The following is a 15,015-nucleotide window of genomic DNA, read 5'->3' as shown; positions in this document are numbered from 1 at the left end:
CAACACTACAACTGAGACATCTCACTCGGAATACAACGAGTAGAAACGAATCGAAATATACGTATTTACTCATAATTCAGCAACAAAAGATTAAAGGACACGTTGATGCTTTTCATGTCTCATCAAAAGACATGCTTGTTTTCTGAAGTCTATTATCGGTTTTATGAGGTATATATAATGTTAAAGAGAGTTCAGAACTAATTGAAAACGAAGATAAGATTTATGTATCAATCCGTTTCAATAACTTCATGGACATGATGCATATCTACAATTGGAAGCATCGTGTAAAATGCAAAATTATAGCCGTTGTTTACAAAGGCTGCTAGAGCAGAAAAGTCATGTTCAGTTACTGCAATTATACGCCATTCAATACAATTGTTATTGCATTTTGTTCCACATATAAGGAGTTTAGCGCTCTCTAACTTTATTATCACCTGAAATACAGGCAGACCAACATGAAACCGCAGAGCTTGGCTTTTCCTCTTGTAATTTTAGTTCTTGTGATGTTTGAAGCAGCTATATCCTTCCCGGAGGTAAGTTAGCCTAAACGCAAATAGGCGGCTCTACAGAATTGCGTTGTTGCCACATTATGGGAATAGCAATGCGAGAGCGGGACAAAAGTCGCTGGTTCCCGCGCACTGTGTGGCAACGTCAACCGGGCTGCGTTGCTTAGTTCAAGCGTGATACCGACCTCTCTCCGGGGCAATTTTGTGCCATTCCTGACCTTTCGAGCAAATACTGTCAGTTTGTATCACATGGATTACAAAGATCAACTCTACAACGAGATCTTTCATTCTCTTAAATCTCCTAACACACGGGGTTGTGGTCCGACGTGGCAACAGCGCGAACTTCTGCCACCTGTCTAATTTCATGGCCGTGCATAAGTTTAGAAAATATATAATAATGGTAAAGGGTAGGATGTTTTATTTCAGCTTTGGTGAGGATGAACGCCTATGTTCATCATCACTCAGCATACTTATGTTCAGACAGAATCCAATTAAAAAGTGCAGGAAGTTATCATATGTCGCAGTATGATGTGCATTTATTTTTTAACGCGGATAGGATAATCATGAAGCCACAGATTAATAACATCGCTTACTTCCTATCTCTCCTTTGTAATCTGTGCGTATACCAAACCGGACATGTGGAGCCACCCTACGGCTGTTTCGAAACGTAAAGCGTTGTCATAGCAACCTCTCCACCAATCATATCTTACTCTTGGCATTGACAGTTGAATGCGTCTCAGCGCAATGATACGCTCACCCCACCCTTCCATTCCTGCTTTTATTTTCTGCTAATAATTCGGGACATATCTCGTATGGTCGTATTCATTATTTTATTTAAGTGCATAAATGTTCTACAAGGATAAATACCATTGTTCAGTTAATGCATGTTACGTTTGAATGATTTCTACATCTAAGTTACGAGATATACCGAATTAGTAGCCCAGAAGCACAAGATAGGAAAATAATTTCAAGTTCTTTGAAATTCCAGCACGTAAATCATTCCGCTGTGCATGAAAAATGGTACGTGTATTATCCGTGGTTATAAGTATTTTTATTTTGTATTCTCCCTATTATGCGTTGCTTTTCTGACATTTTGGGCAAATCGTGATTTTATCTTGTGTAAACTCTACGGTGATTACTTTGTTCGTAGATAAATGCGTTTTACCCCTCCCTCGTCGTTGTTTATTTAGCGTCGCATTTTTCCAATTTTAGGCTAATCGCGACGATGCTATGAAAAATTGACACAAAGAAACAGGGATTCGAACCCAGGACGCCTGAATTAACTGAACAATTGTATTTGTCCTTGTAGAACATTTTTATGCACTTAAATAAAATAAATACTACGACCTTACGACATATACCCGAATTATTAGCAGAAAATAAAAGCAGGAATGGAAGGGTGGGGTGAGCGGATCATTGTGCTACCCAAAGTGTTCTAAAGGGCGCTTGAGCCATGTTGCAACATTTCCCAAATTGTCTCTTTCTCATCATAACAATTGCTGCACAGTTTAACGTGGAATGCAAACTGCAGGATACAGCACACTTAATACCAGCAACTGTTTCTGGTGCCGTCACTGAATGTCTAGTATTATGGGGGGATCGGCTGTAATTTTCTCCCTTGTGTACCATATTCAATCGCAAGATGTAGACACTTCTGATTTACCAACGTAGAAAATTCCATTCATCTGTCTATGTCCTCATAAAACGAAAGACAAATGCATCCACTTTCTCTGCAATTGATATCAGTGGAGAACCCTAAGGGGGGGGGGAAGTTTTGATGCTGAAAATGCCAGGGAAACAAAAGACAGGATTCGAAGGTTTTGTCTCAGGAAATAAGAATAAATCATAAAACGTATATTAAAAACTACTGATGGAACATTAGCGCTATTCATCTAACGAAACCATTACAAATCGGCTGGCGGCTTGTAGGTATGAAATATACTGTAATAAAAGATATATACATATAGTCAGTAGCTACTTGTTTTCCAAACTTAACCACCATCCTAAGAAAATTGGGGACCTACAAGTGAGTAGCGTAACCCAGTGTAGGAAATATCCTATAACAGCTGAGGGTTCGATGTGCTGACCCCACGTCACCCTATTACTGGTTGAAGATCTCCACACCTCTAGGTAGGGTTGTGGGAGGCAGACTGGCAGTCAGTTGATAGGCCAAGGCCCTTCCAGGGCTGCAGAGCAGTGGATCTCAACCTTTTTCAGTCGGGGACCCACCTTGAAGGAGATTACACTTCATGGGACCCATAAGATGGGAACCAGCGGAATTACTTTGTAGGGGTGTGCACCCAGTTTAGAACATATATTCGCTCTTTTACAACAACACGGCCTGAATTTAAATTGTTAAAACAATATCTAAGTAATTTAATGTAATAGGTTTTTAAGACCCAGTTAACAAAGTTTCGAGCCCAACTTCCCGACCCACCAAATGTCCCCTCAGGACCCAGGAGTTGGTCGCACCCATAGCTTGAGAAACGATTCTGTAGAACCATGGGTTATGTTATGCTGTAGATGAAAGTAAATATTTTACACTACAGTAAATTTCTATCATAACTTACATTCAGTGTTCTGTAGATGAAATAATATTTTGGAAAATACAACATAGAAACTCGTTCAGTGCCATCTGCCATGAGAGAATAGAATAAAATAATAGCTATGAGTGACACAACTCATTGGGAATAATTTCTGGAATAAAATTGTAATTGTTTTAATTCTATCACTCTATTTCTCTGTAAAAACTATTATGATGATGATAATGAATAGTTATGGAAAAATAGAGTAAGAAAAGGTCGCACCTTACACAAGTTAACCTAGAATGCCTATATAGCAACCACCTCATCTCGAAGTTGTACCTATATGGAGACGCATAGTGGTTCGGATCCCACTTTAAACTGTAGGTCCAAGTCCCGATTGGCCTTACTGTGAATAAAGTTGACTTAAAACACCAAATCAATCAATGAATCGAAGTTGTATGAAATTTCACTTTTCTGGTTTGCATGAGAGTAATTTCAACCCATTTCTAAAAACGTGTGGATGTTTGTAAGATATATTATTAACTAATCACTGCATGCTTATTCATTTTAGTATTTGTCAAACATCCCTAATTTTTAATCTAGAATGGGAGTAGGAATATGTCATACAAGCGAGTTTTGTTCGAAGTTACTTACTGGAACCACTCTACATATTGACTACAATTTCATCATATGGCATTCATAGTTACACAAAAATCTGGACTCGAAATATGAATGTCTTAGAATACAAGACAAAGCAGTCATGGAGTATGTACGATCAAGCTAGATAAGCACACTCCCAGCCCCCACTCCTAAACACACACACAATGGAATTATAAATACACCACTGAAAGATCTTATCCTGTACAGATATGTATTTTATATATTCATATACTTAATACAGTACTGAAGATGATACAATTCATGCATTCAGAATAAACATTCCATATGAATTTTAAAGTTAATTGAAAAACAAAACAAATGTTCAAATTTCCAGCTGATGACAAAGAAACCAACAGCATTTTTTTCAATTTAGAGAGATTTCACACCAAAGTGACATGTGACATATGTCACTTGGATAGAACCAATGAACAGCAACGTTTCACCCATAGTGGATGCTATATTGACAAAATCCCTGCTACTCATTATCAGCTTCTAAATAATGTCACACATGTTTCTAGTCAGTCTAAAAGAAAGTGAACATAAAGAATTAATAAATAATCATTCTTTCAAACTTCACACTATCAGGTCGATCATTGGTGCATGATGTTTCTCATACCATCCCTTCCATCAAGAAGTAAATTTAACTTGGCTTCGTATCGAACTTCGGTGTCTCACTCATGATGATTTGCTGCAAGGGCTAGACCATCCAATGTGTCATGTCTAAATGTTAAGTGATTGGCTTATTCCTACCTAATGAGTAGATTATACTTTCCTCAAACTTTTGATCTTACCAATTATTGACCAGGTTGGGAGATGACAGCACTTTAATAAATGTCATTACCTTTTTGAGAAGAGTGGGGCTCTTATACTGTCTCTGAGGAAGTTCGTAGTTTGGTGTATATCCTTTTCAAGTCTTTATAACATTTCACTTTCAACCTTTCTCAAGGGGCTCTTCACACCCATAATTTAACTCAGGTATGGGTTCGATACCCGGTGGAGACTCATAGTGTTTCGGATCCCACTTTAAATGGTAGATTCAACCCAATTAGCCTTTCTGTGCATAAAGTAGACCTAAAAGAACATTTCAAACTCAAGTAAGGATATTAGATAAGAGGATTCTTACTCACATACATTGAATGGCCCAATATGGTCATTATGCCTACAAGTCCCAACATTTATTTCAAGCATCTTACTTCCAATTACATATATAAATTATATTGTTACCATTAAACATGTGGAATATAGAGTAAAATACTATAAGAAATCCTTAAAACCCTACATCAATTAATTTCCACTGTATTGAATATTATCATAATATTGTTAATAAAATTCCTTTAGACAAACCATTGATAGTCATACTGATAGGTTTCTTGGTCGGACACTCACTATGGTGACATGTTATACTTCACCAAGAATGAATTTACATGTTGAAATACTCCAGAAGAAGAGAACAGTTTCAGAGTAAGTACATTACTCTTAATGATTTAGTACTCATACTGTGGAAATGTAAAACATTATATTCTATTGCTAATAACAAATGTAAGGGAAAATAAACAAACACATTGTTATTCAGGTATATATATATATTTATTGAATCACTAGTAATTAATATATTTTGCATAAGGTATGATAATCTCTTTGAGGTCCTACAGACTTTCACTGGAATAAAAGTTACTGAAATTATTAAGAAAATAAGATCCTTAGGAAAATCTTTGGACCTAAAAGGGATGAGGAGACAGGTGAGTGGAGAAGGTTACATAATTTAGAACTACATAATTTATATTCATGTCCATATATTATTAGAATAATTAAATCAAAGACTTAGGTGGGCAGGCCATGTGGCACGAATGGGAGAGGAAAGAGGAGTTTACAGGATTCTTGTTGGGAAACCTGATGGTAAGAGACCTGTAGGAAGTCCAAGACGAAGATGGAGGGACAACGTTGAGATGGACCTAAGGGAAATCGGTAGGGATGGAAAAGAGTATATAGATCTTGCTCAAGATAGGGAAAGATGAAAGGCCTGTGTTGATGCAGCCATGAACCTTCGGGTTTAAGAAGGCTAGAGAGTTAGAGTTAGTTAGTTAGTTAGAAATTATTAAAGCATCATTAACACACTCAACAAACATTTCCATAGTAGGTTCACATATGGACAGTCTCAAACAGAAAAATATGTGCATTTTATTTCCTTTAATCAAACTGTTCAAATATTTTACAGGACTGTTTAGCTGAAAATCATATATTTTTTACCACCCTGCTTGGAATATTTAGTGAAACATTAAATACATTTGTTTCTAACATCCTCAAGCAATGTATTGTGTTGTTAGGTGTTATGTACTTTTAGCAAAATTTATCTCTAAAGCATATATTTTTTTAATGCAGAAAAGGGAAAATACAATTTCTTATGCATGAGCCACATAACTGATGACAATGTTATTCCATAAGAAATGCAATATACTTACTTGGTTCTACATCTGTGTATGCATCATGCACTAACTTATTTATATTAGAATTCATAAACATTTTCTCTGAAAAATTGTCTCCACAAACTCTGTAACTTTTGTATGTTTTGTGTCTCAAGTCCTTTCGCCATATTTTCTCCAACCATATCTCAGCTCTACGAGAAAAATAAAAGATGAAAAATTATTTTAGAAGCATATAACTATGCAAGACAAAGCATTCTGCATTTTATGTCACTCAAAAAAGATAAATTCCATGATGCAAGAGTTGTTTGTGAGCAAAGGTCAAAGCGTGTCAACACAAAGAAAAGTTACTGAAAATGAATATGCATTAGATCACTATCTGTATCTGTTGAATAAAGTAGTGTCAAATGTATAAGGGTCCATTCTATGATAGCTCCTTCAACTATTGCGGAAAATCTTATGAGCTTGTCACCATTCAATTGATTTATTTTTACTCAATTTTCACATTATTTCTCATCGTAACTACTTCTTTTGGCACCATACAGTGTGTGTCAATGCAAATAAAAAATATTATAGATATTGCACTAAACTTCCTAACATATGAAGCAAAGTTTTACCACATTATCTTTTAGAAAGAGTCCCTGAAGCTTACTGCCTAACCTACAACTGGCTAACAATGCAATTTTTGTCATTGAATGGATCATGGAATTTACTCCCGGGAGTGCTTTCAAGAAAAATGTTATGACACAACATATTTCTGAAGAAGATACCAGGACAGGAAATATGTCAACAAATCAAAATCACCCATACCATCTAGTAGATCAAAGCCCATGACCAGCAACAAGAGCTATTACAGCAATAATATTAGCTACAGGTATAATTAGATGATTCCATCAACAAAATATATTATCATTAATAATAGGAGTAAGATCCATACTTCTGTAGTATTGGATTAAAGCACATAGATTAAAATGCGATATGAAACACAAAATCTTCCTCCCGTGGCACCAGTGAGAAAGGATTGTTCTTTACAGTAAAACATGTGTATATGTTCGTAAAATATTTTGCATATATTGCACATTTAGGTTTCCAAAACTAGTGATTACTTATGTTTTGGTTCAATGTATGCTTTCGTAGTTAGGTTAGGCAGGCCAGGTTTGGTTCTCTTAGCATTATAAATAAAAGTGCCTAAATTCATTTTACTAAGGTTCCGATTTACTTCTACATTAATTCCCACTAGTCTACGATACTTACAGTCCCTTGTCAATGGAAAATACATTGTCCTTGGGAAGCCTACAAGCTTGCGTAAGGTAATTTTCAAGTTGTTTTTTTCAACATAAATATATATTTTTAAAAAATCCAAAGAGTGCTAATTTCGTGTGAAAATGATTGCTAAAATTCTGCGATAATTAGTCTTCCTGCTAACAGATTTTTTAAAAAAATCATAGCTTTAATATTTACACGCTTTTTTTGATCTCCTGTACATGTTGACAAAGGTTTATATGCTAGAAGAAATAAACTTCATGCAGAAGCGAATAGGAGAGCGATAACTTGCAACTTTCTGCATTATAACATGCACAAAAGAGCTTTTCTGAACTTCAAACAAACTTCAAGTCATTCCTACTATTCTCGTTGGCTTCCTATCCTCCTGTGTAACTTATAAATAGCATTAAGTTACAAAATCGAACCTTTACCCTTTCAGACTTTTTTTAACACATGGCCTTTTACTTAAATGAAGCAAAATACAGAATACGAGACATGCTAGGAATTATTCTCCGTGGAAACTAACTTTATGGAAATTATTTGGTAATTATTTTTACATAAAGAGCAAACAGAATTCATAAATAACTAACCTTTCAGGATACGACGGAACACGAAAAAAAGACAGCTCTGGATTCCTCTTCTGGCAGTTTTTACAATAAAAAGCTGCACAATAAGCCATTGTTTTTATTTTTTGTTCTTCTACATCCTTATTAAAATAGTTAGTGTACGTCCATGACAGATCATATGGAACGATGTTACGTCATGTAGAAGTAGTGACTTTAAAAATACGATTTTCTTATACATGTTTAAGAAGGGAAAGGCATTTAATAAAATACAAAATCACGTACAAGTGATCATCATTGATTAATAGATACATAAACTAAATTTTTAATGAGAAAATTAGGATTTAGCATCGATGGTGGTGCCGACTGGTAGCTGGTTAGTTCATGCACGAACAAATGAATTCCGAAATTTACCTTGTTCGGCTTTTTGCACCAGTGCACCAGTGCTGATGAAGCACTCATTCGTAACCATATTGTTTTAAAGCCAAATTCTAAAAACTATGCAGGAATGTTTGTGTTAGGCATATTATTTCTTGTTAATTATGCCTGAGAGAATATTTTCATCGAGTCTCATTATTGTTTCTCGTAAGGTTAAAGTAAAATTTGCTTCTTGTCATCGTTCGAAAAACTAATTAATCTACTAAGTGTTCGTAGATCATGCAGATAATCTAGAATAATCATGTAGCCTATAGGGTAATTGAACGCCGGACACTTTGTTGCTGTTAATTTTGTATTAGCAACTAGTAAAAATATATTATTTGTTTTATGAAAGAAGATACAGAAATCTACTTACGAATTGGTATATATTACACTATGTCCCATAATACATAATTAGAACATTAACAGTGATAATGAAATGTCTTTCTTCTTATCAAAGATTTTTATTATTAATTCAACTTAATTGTGAATGTTATAAAAAGATGACAGTCACAATAACTTCCCCTCCTGGGGTGAAGAAAATATAGACATCATACTTTGGTGGCTTAAAAAGATACAAGTACTTAAATATACACATCGAACAGTTACATAACTTTAAAATATTCAACATTCAAAACAACATTTAATACTATAACAAATCTTTCAAAGAATGACAATCAATTTGAAACTACGTTGTTACCCTTGAGCACTTATTTGTTAACATTCAACAACAACTCGTGTTTCTTCTCCAATGAACAGTGGAAAGGTTTTATATTTTGTAAATTGTGTCTACATTTTATGTGTTGTCCATCTAAAGACACCAAGTTCACGAAACTGTTCTTCACTTCCTCCACCAAAAATGGCCCCACATATAAGTCATAAAATTTATGGATAGTTTTGTTCAAGGCAGAACTTCTTGCATGATTCCTAACCATAAAAAAATCATCTTGAACAATTGTAGTGGCTTCTGCGTTTGAATGAGTCTTCTTTCTACATTTTGAACGTTTAGTTGTTTCAATTAACTGAATATATTTAGCTGTCCAAGACAATTCGTTCATCTCTTCTGACCAGTCAATAACAGAAGTTATTTTATCCCGAACTTCCTCGTGTAGAAAAATTTCAGCCTGAGTGAAACCAACAACCTCGTTATATGAGTAATTTAGTAATTTTATAAGATTTGTTAAAACTTTAGACCAAGATCTGTGGTTGGTTTTACAAAAGAGTTTAAGCAAACGAATGATCTCTTTATTATATCTCTCAATTGGATTCGCATGAGGCGAATATGGTGAAGTGAGAATATGCTTTACACCAATTGACTTCAAAAATTTTTCCCATTCATTGGATTTAAATTGTGATCCATTATCCGTTAACATAACTGTACACATAGGATAATGATGGAAATAACCTAAGTTAATTCTGTTGATAATCTCTTGAGTTGTTGCCTTCCTGAGAGGATAAGCCATAACATATTTGCTGGTCAATTCTACAATAGTCAGAATATGTTGATATCCTTAAGATAATGGCAATGGACCAATCAAGTCTAAAGATAAGAACTGATGTAATATGAAAGAAATCACGTGAAGCTCCTCTTTGGTAATATGCTGTGTTTTTTTTGTTTCGTCCTTGCACATTCTACACAATCACTTAAATATGACTTGACACTTCCTCTCATCTTAGGCCAGAAATAGAATTTAGAACACTTCTTATAAAGCTTAGAAAACCCAAAATGGCCAGCCAAATCATGTTGTTCATACAAAACTTTCCTGACAGCTGCTTCAGGTACAAAAACTCTCCAATGATTCGAGTTGGTAGATCTATAAAACAATATATTTTTATGTAGTTTAAATACTCACTTAATTTCGAAATGGTCATCACCCTTGCCTAACATAGAAATTATACGTTGACATAATTCATCGCTTTGTTGTACTTTCATCCAATACAAAAAGTATTCTTCTTTAAGTAAATCAATATCTGTGCAGTTTACATGTAGAGTGCAAGGAAACAAATTATTTTGTGACTTAATTGGATATCTACTTAATGCGTCCGCGGCCGTATTTGCAGAACCACTAACATGCTGAATTGTATAATCATAATTTTGCAATTTCAAAGTCCATCTATTAAGCCTTGGATTTAACGATCTTGCTGAATTTAACCAAGAAAGTGATTGATGGTCAAAGTGTATTACAAATGGTCTGCCCAATAGATATATTGAAATTTTTCCACGGGAAAAGGATGGCAAGACATTCTATTTCATGCACAGAATATGTTAATTCTGATCCTCGCAAAACTCTGCTCGCATACTGGATAATCAAAGTTTCACCATCGTCAGAATATTGCCATAAGACTCCACCGATTCCTATTTTACTGCCATCAGTATTTACATGGAAAGTGTTGTTCAAGTTAGGTTGAATTAACATCTCCGGAGACAAAGCCAATTCCTTCAGACGTTTAAATGCCTGGAGATGTGTTTCATTCCATTCCCATTTCTTCTTTGTGCTAAGTAAATCGTATAAAGGAGCAGCAATCATTGCAAACTTATCCACAAATTTTCTCCTCCAATTTACCATTCCTAAAAAATTTCTTAACGCTTTCTATTTATTGGAGTAGGATATTCAGTTATTGCAAGATTTCTTTCTGGATTAAAGTGCCTTCTAACTGAATTTTGATGCAATGGATAAATTTATATTGTTGGCTCATTTCATTTAAAAAATTGAGAATCAGTTGCACATTGACATGGAATGACCCATAGGGTAGCCCGGGGCTATATCGATCACGGGGCTATATCGATCGACGAAAGAATATTCGATCCTAGGGCATTGTTAATGCTCGGGTTTGCAAACTTCATGGCATCAGTGGAGAAGGAGAACCTACACGGTTGAGATGCGCATGACATTGCTGCTGTTTGTAAATCAATGTGCCTATAAAAAAATTGATTTTGGAAACAAAGTATGTACTCGTACTCTGAATGTGCATTTTCGCATAGTTAAACAGATAACCTTCAGAACGTAAGCTGTACCAGCCACATTATTATTAGTAAGTGGGTAACTATATATATAACAATGGGGTAGGTATATTAGTTGTTAGTCATACACGTTCGTGGCGCCAAAGTTGTATAGCGCAGTGTAGCCAACCAATGAAAGAAATATCGGCTTTTTGGGCTTTTACGGTCATTACGATCCTCTTCTACTTCAACATTCTCTGAAATAATCCCATCTCTCACCAAAGAACCAGAAAAGGCAAAACGGTGTAGAAGAAAAGTGGAGCATGCCATCTGACGAGCATACGCCTGTAGGGAAGAAAAAGAAAAAACTACAGCAAACTAAGAATGTCGGTAACGATGAAGACAATATCCCTTGCGGTTTTTGCGGTCAGTTGTACTACTCCAACGAAAGTGTGCCAAAGGTGACTGGATACGATGTCAACGATGAAACATTTGCTTTCATGAAATACATAGGTGACGGGGCTTTGGTAAGATAAAATTCATTTGTGAAAAATGTATCTAGACATGTGATTTTGCAAGTGATCAGAATAGCCCCGTCAATGATCAGAATTACCCCGTAGTTTAGGAAAATCTTACAATGTGTAGTGTTTCAGTTTTTCCATTTTTACAACTATCAGAAATATAAACATATAATTTTAAATTGTGCACATTTGTAGCCAAAAGATTGGTGTTTCAGAATAAAATAACAGTTTTGGGAGGGAAAGTTTTTTTCAATTTTTTATGTACTGTTCAATGTGAAATGATCGATATAGCCCCGGGCTACCCTATATACGTATAATCCTCATATCATTAATTTCAGTTCAAGTGTCCACCAAATCAAATGTACGACAGATGCGGAGCCGCCTGTCAGCCGACGTGTCAGTATAAACCACAGGCTTGTTCCTTCCAGTGTGCCACGAACTGTGTTTGTAAACAAGGCTTTATAAAGGAAACTGTGAATGGGCCATGCATTCCAGAGGAAGACTGCCCTTAAAGTAAGTACGTCTTGTTTGTTTATAAAGCAGATTCTATTTTTTTCAGCATTGCCTGCCTGTCACAAAGAACTAACAAATTCAGCATTACTCTTCAGGACTGTTCTAGATCGAGGCTATCCTAAGCAACGGGGTGGTAGGTATTATTGTTCAGGTGAAAACATTAGTCATAATAACGTATATATTCTCTGTAGGATGTGGACATTGAAGGATTATGGGTGTTATTTAACTGAAAGAGAACGTCAAAACTTTAATTCGCATGTGTGCATATGGACATCTCCAGCCTCACGTCACTTTTAATTATACCAATCTGATGTAGAGTGCTGCAGTGAGAGGATTTCGCTCTGGCGCCAAATAGTTCGCACGGAGAACGCTAGATAGTGTACGGAATCGAGAGCTTCTTCACTCGAGCGAATAACGATCGGTATACGCTCGAAGCCCAGCTCTACATTTATAACTGAAGCAGTGTGCCCTCAAGTATGGATAGTGAAGTGAAAGATGCAGTGAAATTGAAACTTAAGTGAACATAGTCATCATCTTCATGTTAAAATATAGTTTAGCTTATCTTAGCAATACACTGATATATGAACATAAAATAGGTGATTGTGGGCTGAAACTGCCAGGACGAATATTTTAATGTGATTATTGTCATATTAAAATAGATTGATTGTGTATAGTGGGATCCTTGAGTAATACCGTCCAAATTGTCTATGACTATTAATTTTTCTCCTACATGTGATGCGTTTTTAAGCGATGGATTTCTATTCATGATGGTGCAGAAGTTGTCAACAGCTTGCTTTGAGTTTTCTTTTAATTCTTAAACCTCTTACTGGGTCAAATATAGTACACGAACATGGTGATGGACAATTTGCACAATAATACTCATGGATCCCACTGTACAAGCGAGCGAAAGTGATCCAATGCTGAACTCTCCTCTGCAGTCATTCCTGACTTGCCAGCCTTCCGTTCTCCAGGAAAGAACAACTCGTGATGTCAACAAACACAGGGCAGCAGATAACATGCTTCTGCGATACGATTGAATCAGCTGGGTACAAGCAGCTCATTCCCCTACCTGCACGTACGTACGTGAAAGTCTCACAGACTATATTTTTTGCAAACAAGCAAGAAATACGTGAAACATCCGCTGTGCCACTGTATTATTAAGTGATATTTTCCAAATGTACACAACAATTAACCTAAAGGCACAGTATCCCGAAATGATATTCATTGCGAGATTGAAACTATGTGAACTATACCGTCCATGAGTGCTATTGTGTAGCCCGATGTTATACGGAGTGAGGAAGTATGGATTAGTGCCGAAAGTGACATGGCACTGCTTCGGTTGTTAGGGAAAGGCAGCACAGTACTGCAAATCTAAGGTAGTGTATTTTTCAGACAATATATTGTTTATTGAAAGAGAAAAATGGCCAAACGATAGCTACACAAGTTATTCATTAGCTATCATAAACACAAACTGTCCACTGAGAATGTAAATGTTCTATGTCCAACTTTTCCTTTTTTCAGGAGAGGCCTTTAAAGTTTGACATGATATATTTCTTGGACCTTTGTCAAGAATGTGCTGAAAGTTTGTATCAATGCAAAGCCTGATATATTGAAGCCTCTCTAAAAATAACTTGTTGTTTGGTTAGGTATTTATGCTGTAATTCATTTTCGAAATTTCAGCAATTGCACGCAACACTTGTTTTGATTTGAAAGTGTCAAAGTTCTATCTCCCAGATTTAACAGTGCATTCTGGAAAGGCGATGGAGTTGATGTGTGCATACATTAAACATTTGTAGGTGTTAAAAAAAACTGGTTGAGTTCCTCGTTCGTTCTGGACTGGTTTCATTAACGTAAGTTCAATTCTTTACTTGCAATAAATATTTGTAACCCCTCAATTATCTCTTAGTACCTTGACTTCAAGAAAATTTCAAGACTACCTTCTATTGTTACTTTCAGAATGAAAGAAGAACCACATGAAGGTGCTTGAAAGTATTCGAGTGCAACACGTACGTCAACGACCTTGAAATTATCTTATTATTATATTGTAGAGTGGCATTTTGATCCTCATGCTACTTACTGTTATTGCACGTAATGTTCTTTTTAAGTAAATTTTTGTGTATTGACCACAATTGTGTAACCTTTGCTATAAAGTTTGAATTGCTTTTCGAGTATGTGTATTATTTATATTTTCAAAGAAATAACTGTATTTTCACATCAAAAAAATATGTATAATTTTATTCAATCAAACAAACTCTATGTAGAAGAGGGTAGTTAAAATACACACAATTTACTCTCTTCACACTGCAATTCATATATTCCTCAGTAGGCGGAAGTAAACTTGATTGATTCATCTTACGTCGCTTTTATGCAACTTTTGGCTAATATCGATGCTGTCGAGTCAAAATATGAAGTTGATGGATTCGAATCCGAGGCCACTGATATCGTAGCGTGCTATGCTAACCATTCCGCCACTGAAATCGGGCTGTATGTAAAAATTAGATTGCTAATTGAGATGTAAAAGAGAGAAAAACTGAAAGTGACAGGATGTTAACGTATTTGGTCAATTACAACTTTTGAAAATAGTACCTTCTCAATAAAAACTGTTATTTTGATTCCCTTAATCACGTACAAGATGCCAGTTTTGCACATTTCGTCGTACAAATAAAATTGAGTAGTATAAATATAT

At 35.5% G+C, this 15,015-nt stretch overlaps 1 protein-coding gene across 1 annotated transcript; it reads left to right on the top strand.

Moving 5' to 3' along the window:
* The first annotated feature begins 384 nt into the window (after positions 1 to 384).
* Positions 385 to 14,497, top strand: LOC146002699 (chymotrypsin inhibitor). The gene is made up of 3 exons (XM_083140657.1): positions 385 to 533; positions 12,155 to 12,329; positions 14,286 to 14,497. Exons 1-2 carry the CDS (start codon positions 456 to 458, stop codon positions 12,326 to 12,328), a joined length of 252 nt encoding a protein of 83 aa, XP_082996783.1. The 5' UTR covers positions 385 to 455; the 3' UTR covers position 12,329; positions 14,286 to 14,497.
* The last annotated feature ends 518 nt before the right edge of the window (positions 14,498 to 15,015 follow it).

This window comes from Lepisma saccharinum, chromosome 18, assembly GCF_977018435.1.
Source record: "Lepisma saccharinum chromosome 18, izLepSacc3.1, whole genome shotgun sequence".
NCBI lineage: Eukaryota > Metazoa > Arthropoda > Insecta > Zygentoma > Lepismatidae > Lepisma > Lepisma saccharinum.
Note: the sequence above shows the minus strand (reverse complement) of the source record. Positions and strands in the feature narration are given on the sequence as shown.

What these genes read in the sequence shown, in the direction of transcription:
- LOC146002699 (XM_083140657.1), top strand. Translation starts at nt 456, where the DNA reads ATGAAACCGCAGAGCTTGGCTTTTCCTCTTGTAATTTTAGTTCTTGTG. An exon ending in CAGCTATATCCTTCCCGGAG is followed by an intron (nt 534 to 12,154) that starts GTAAGTTAGCCT and finishes CATTAATTTCAG; the next exon opens with TTCAAGTGTCCACCAAATCA.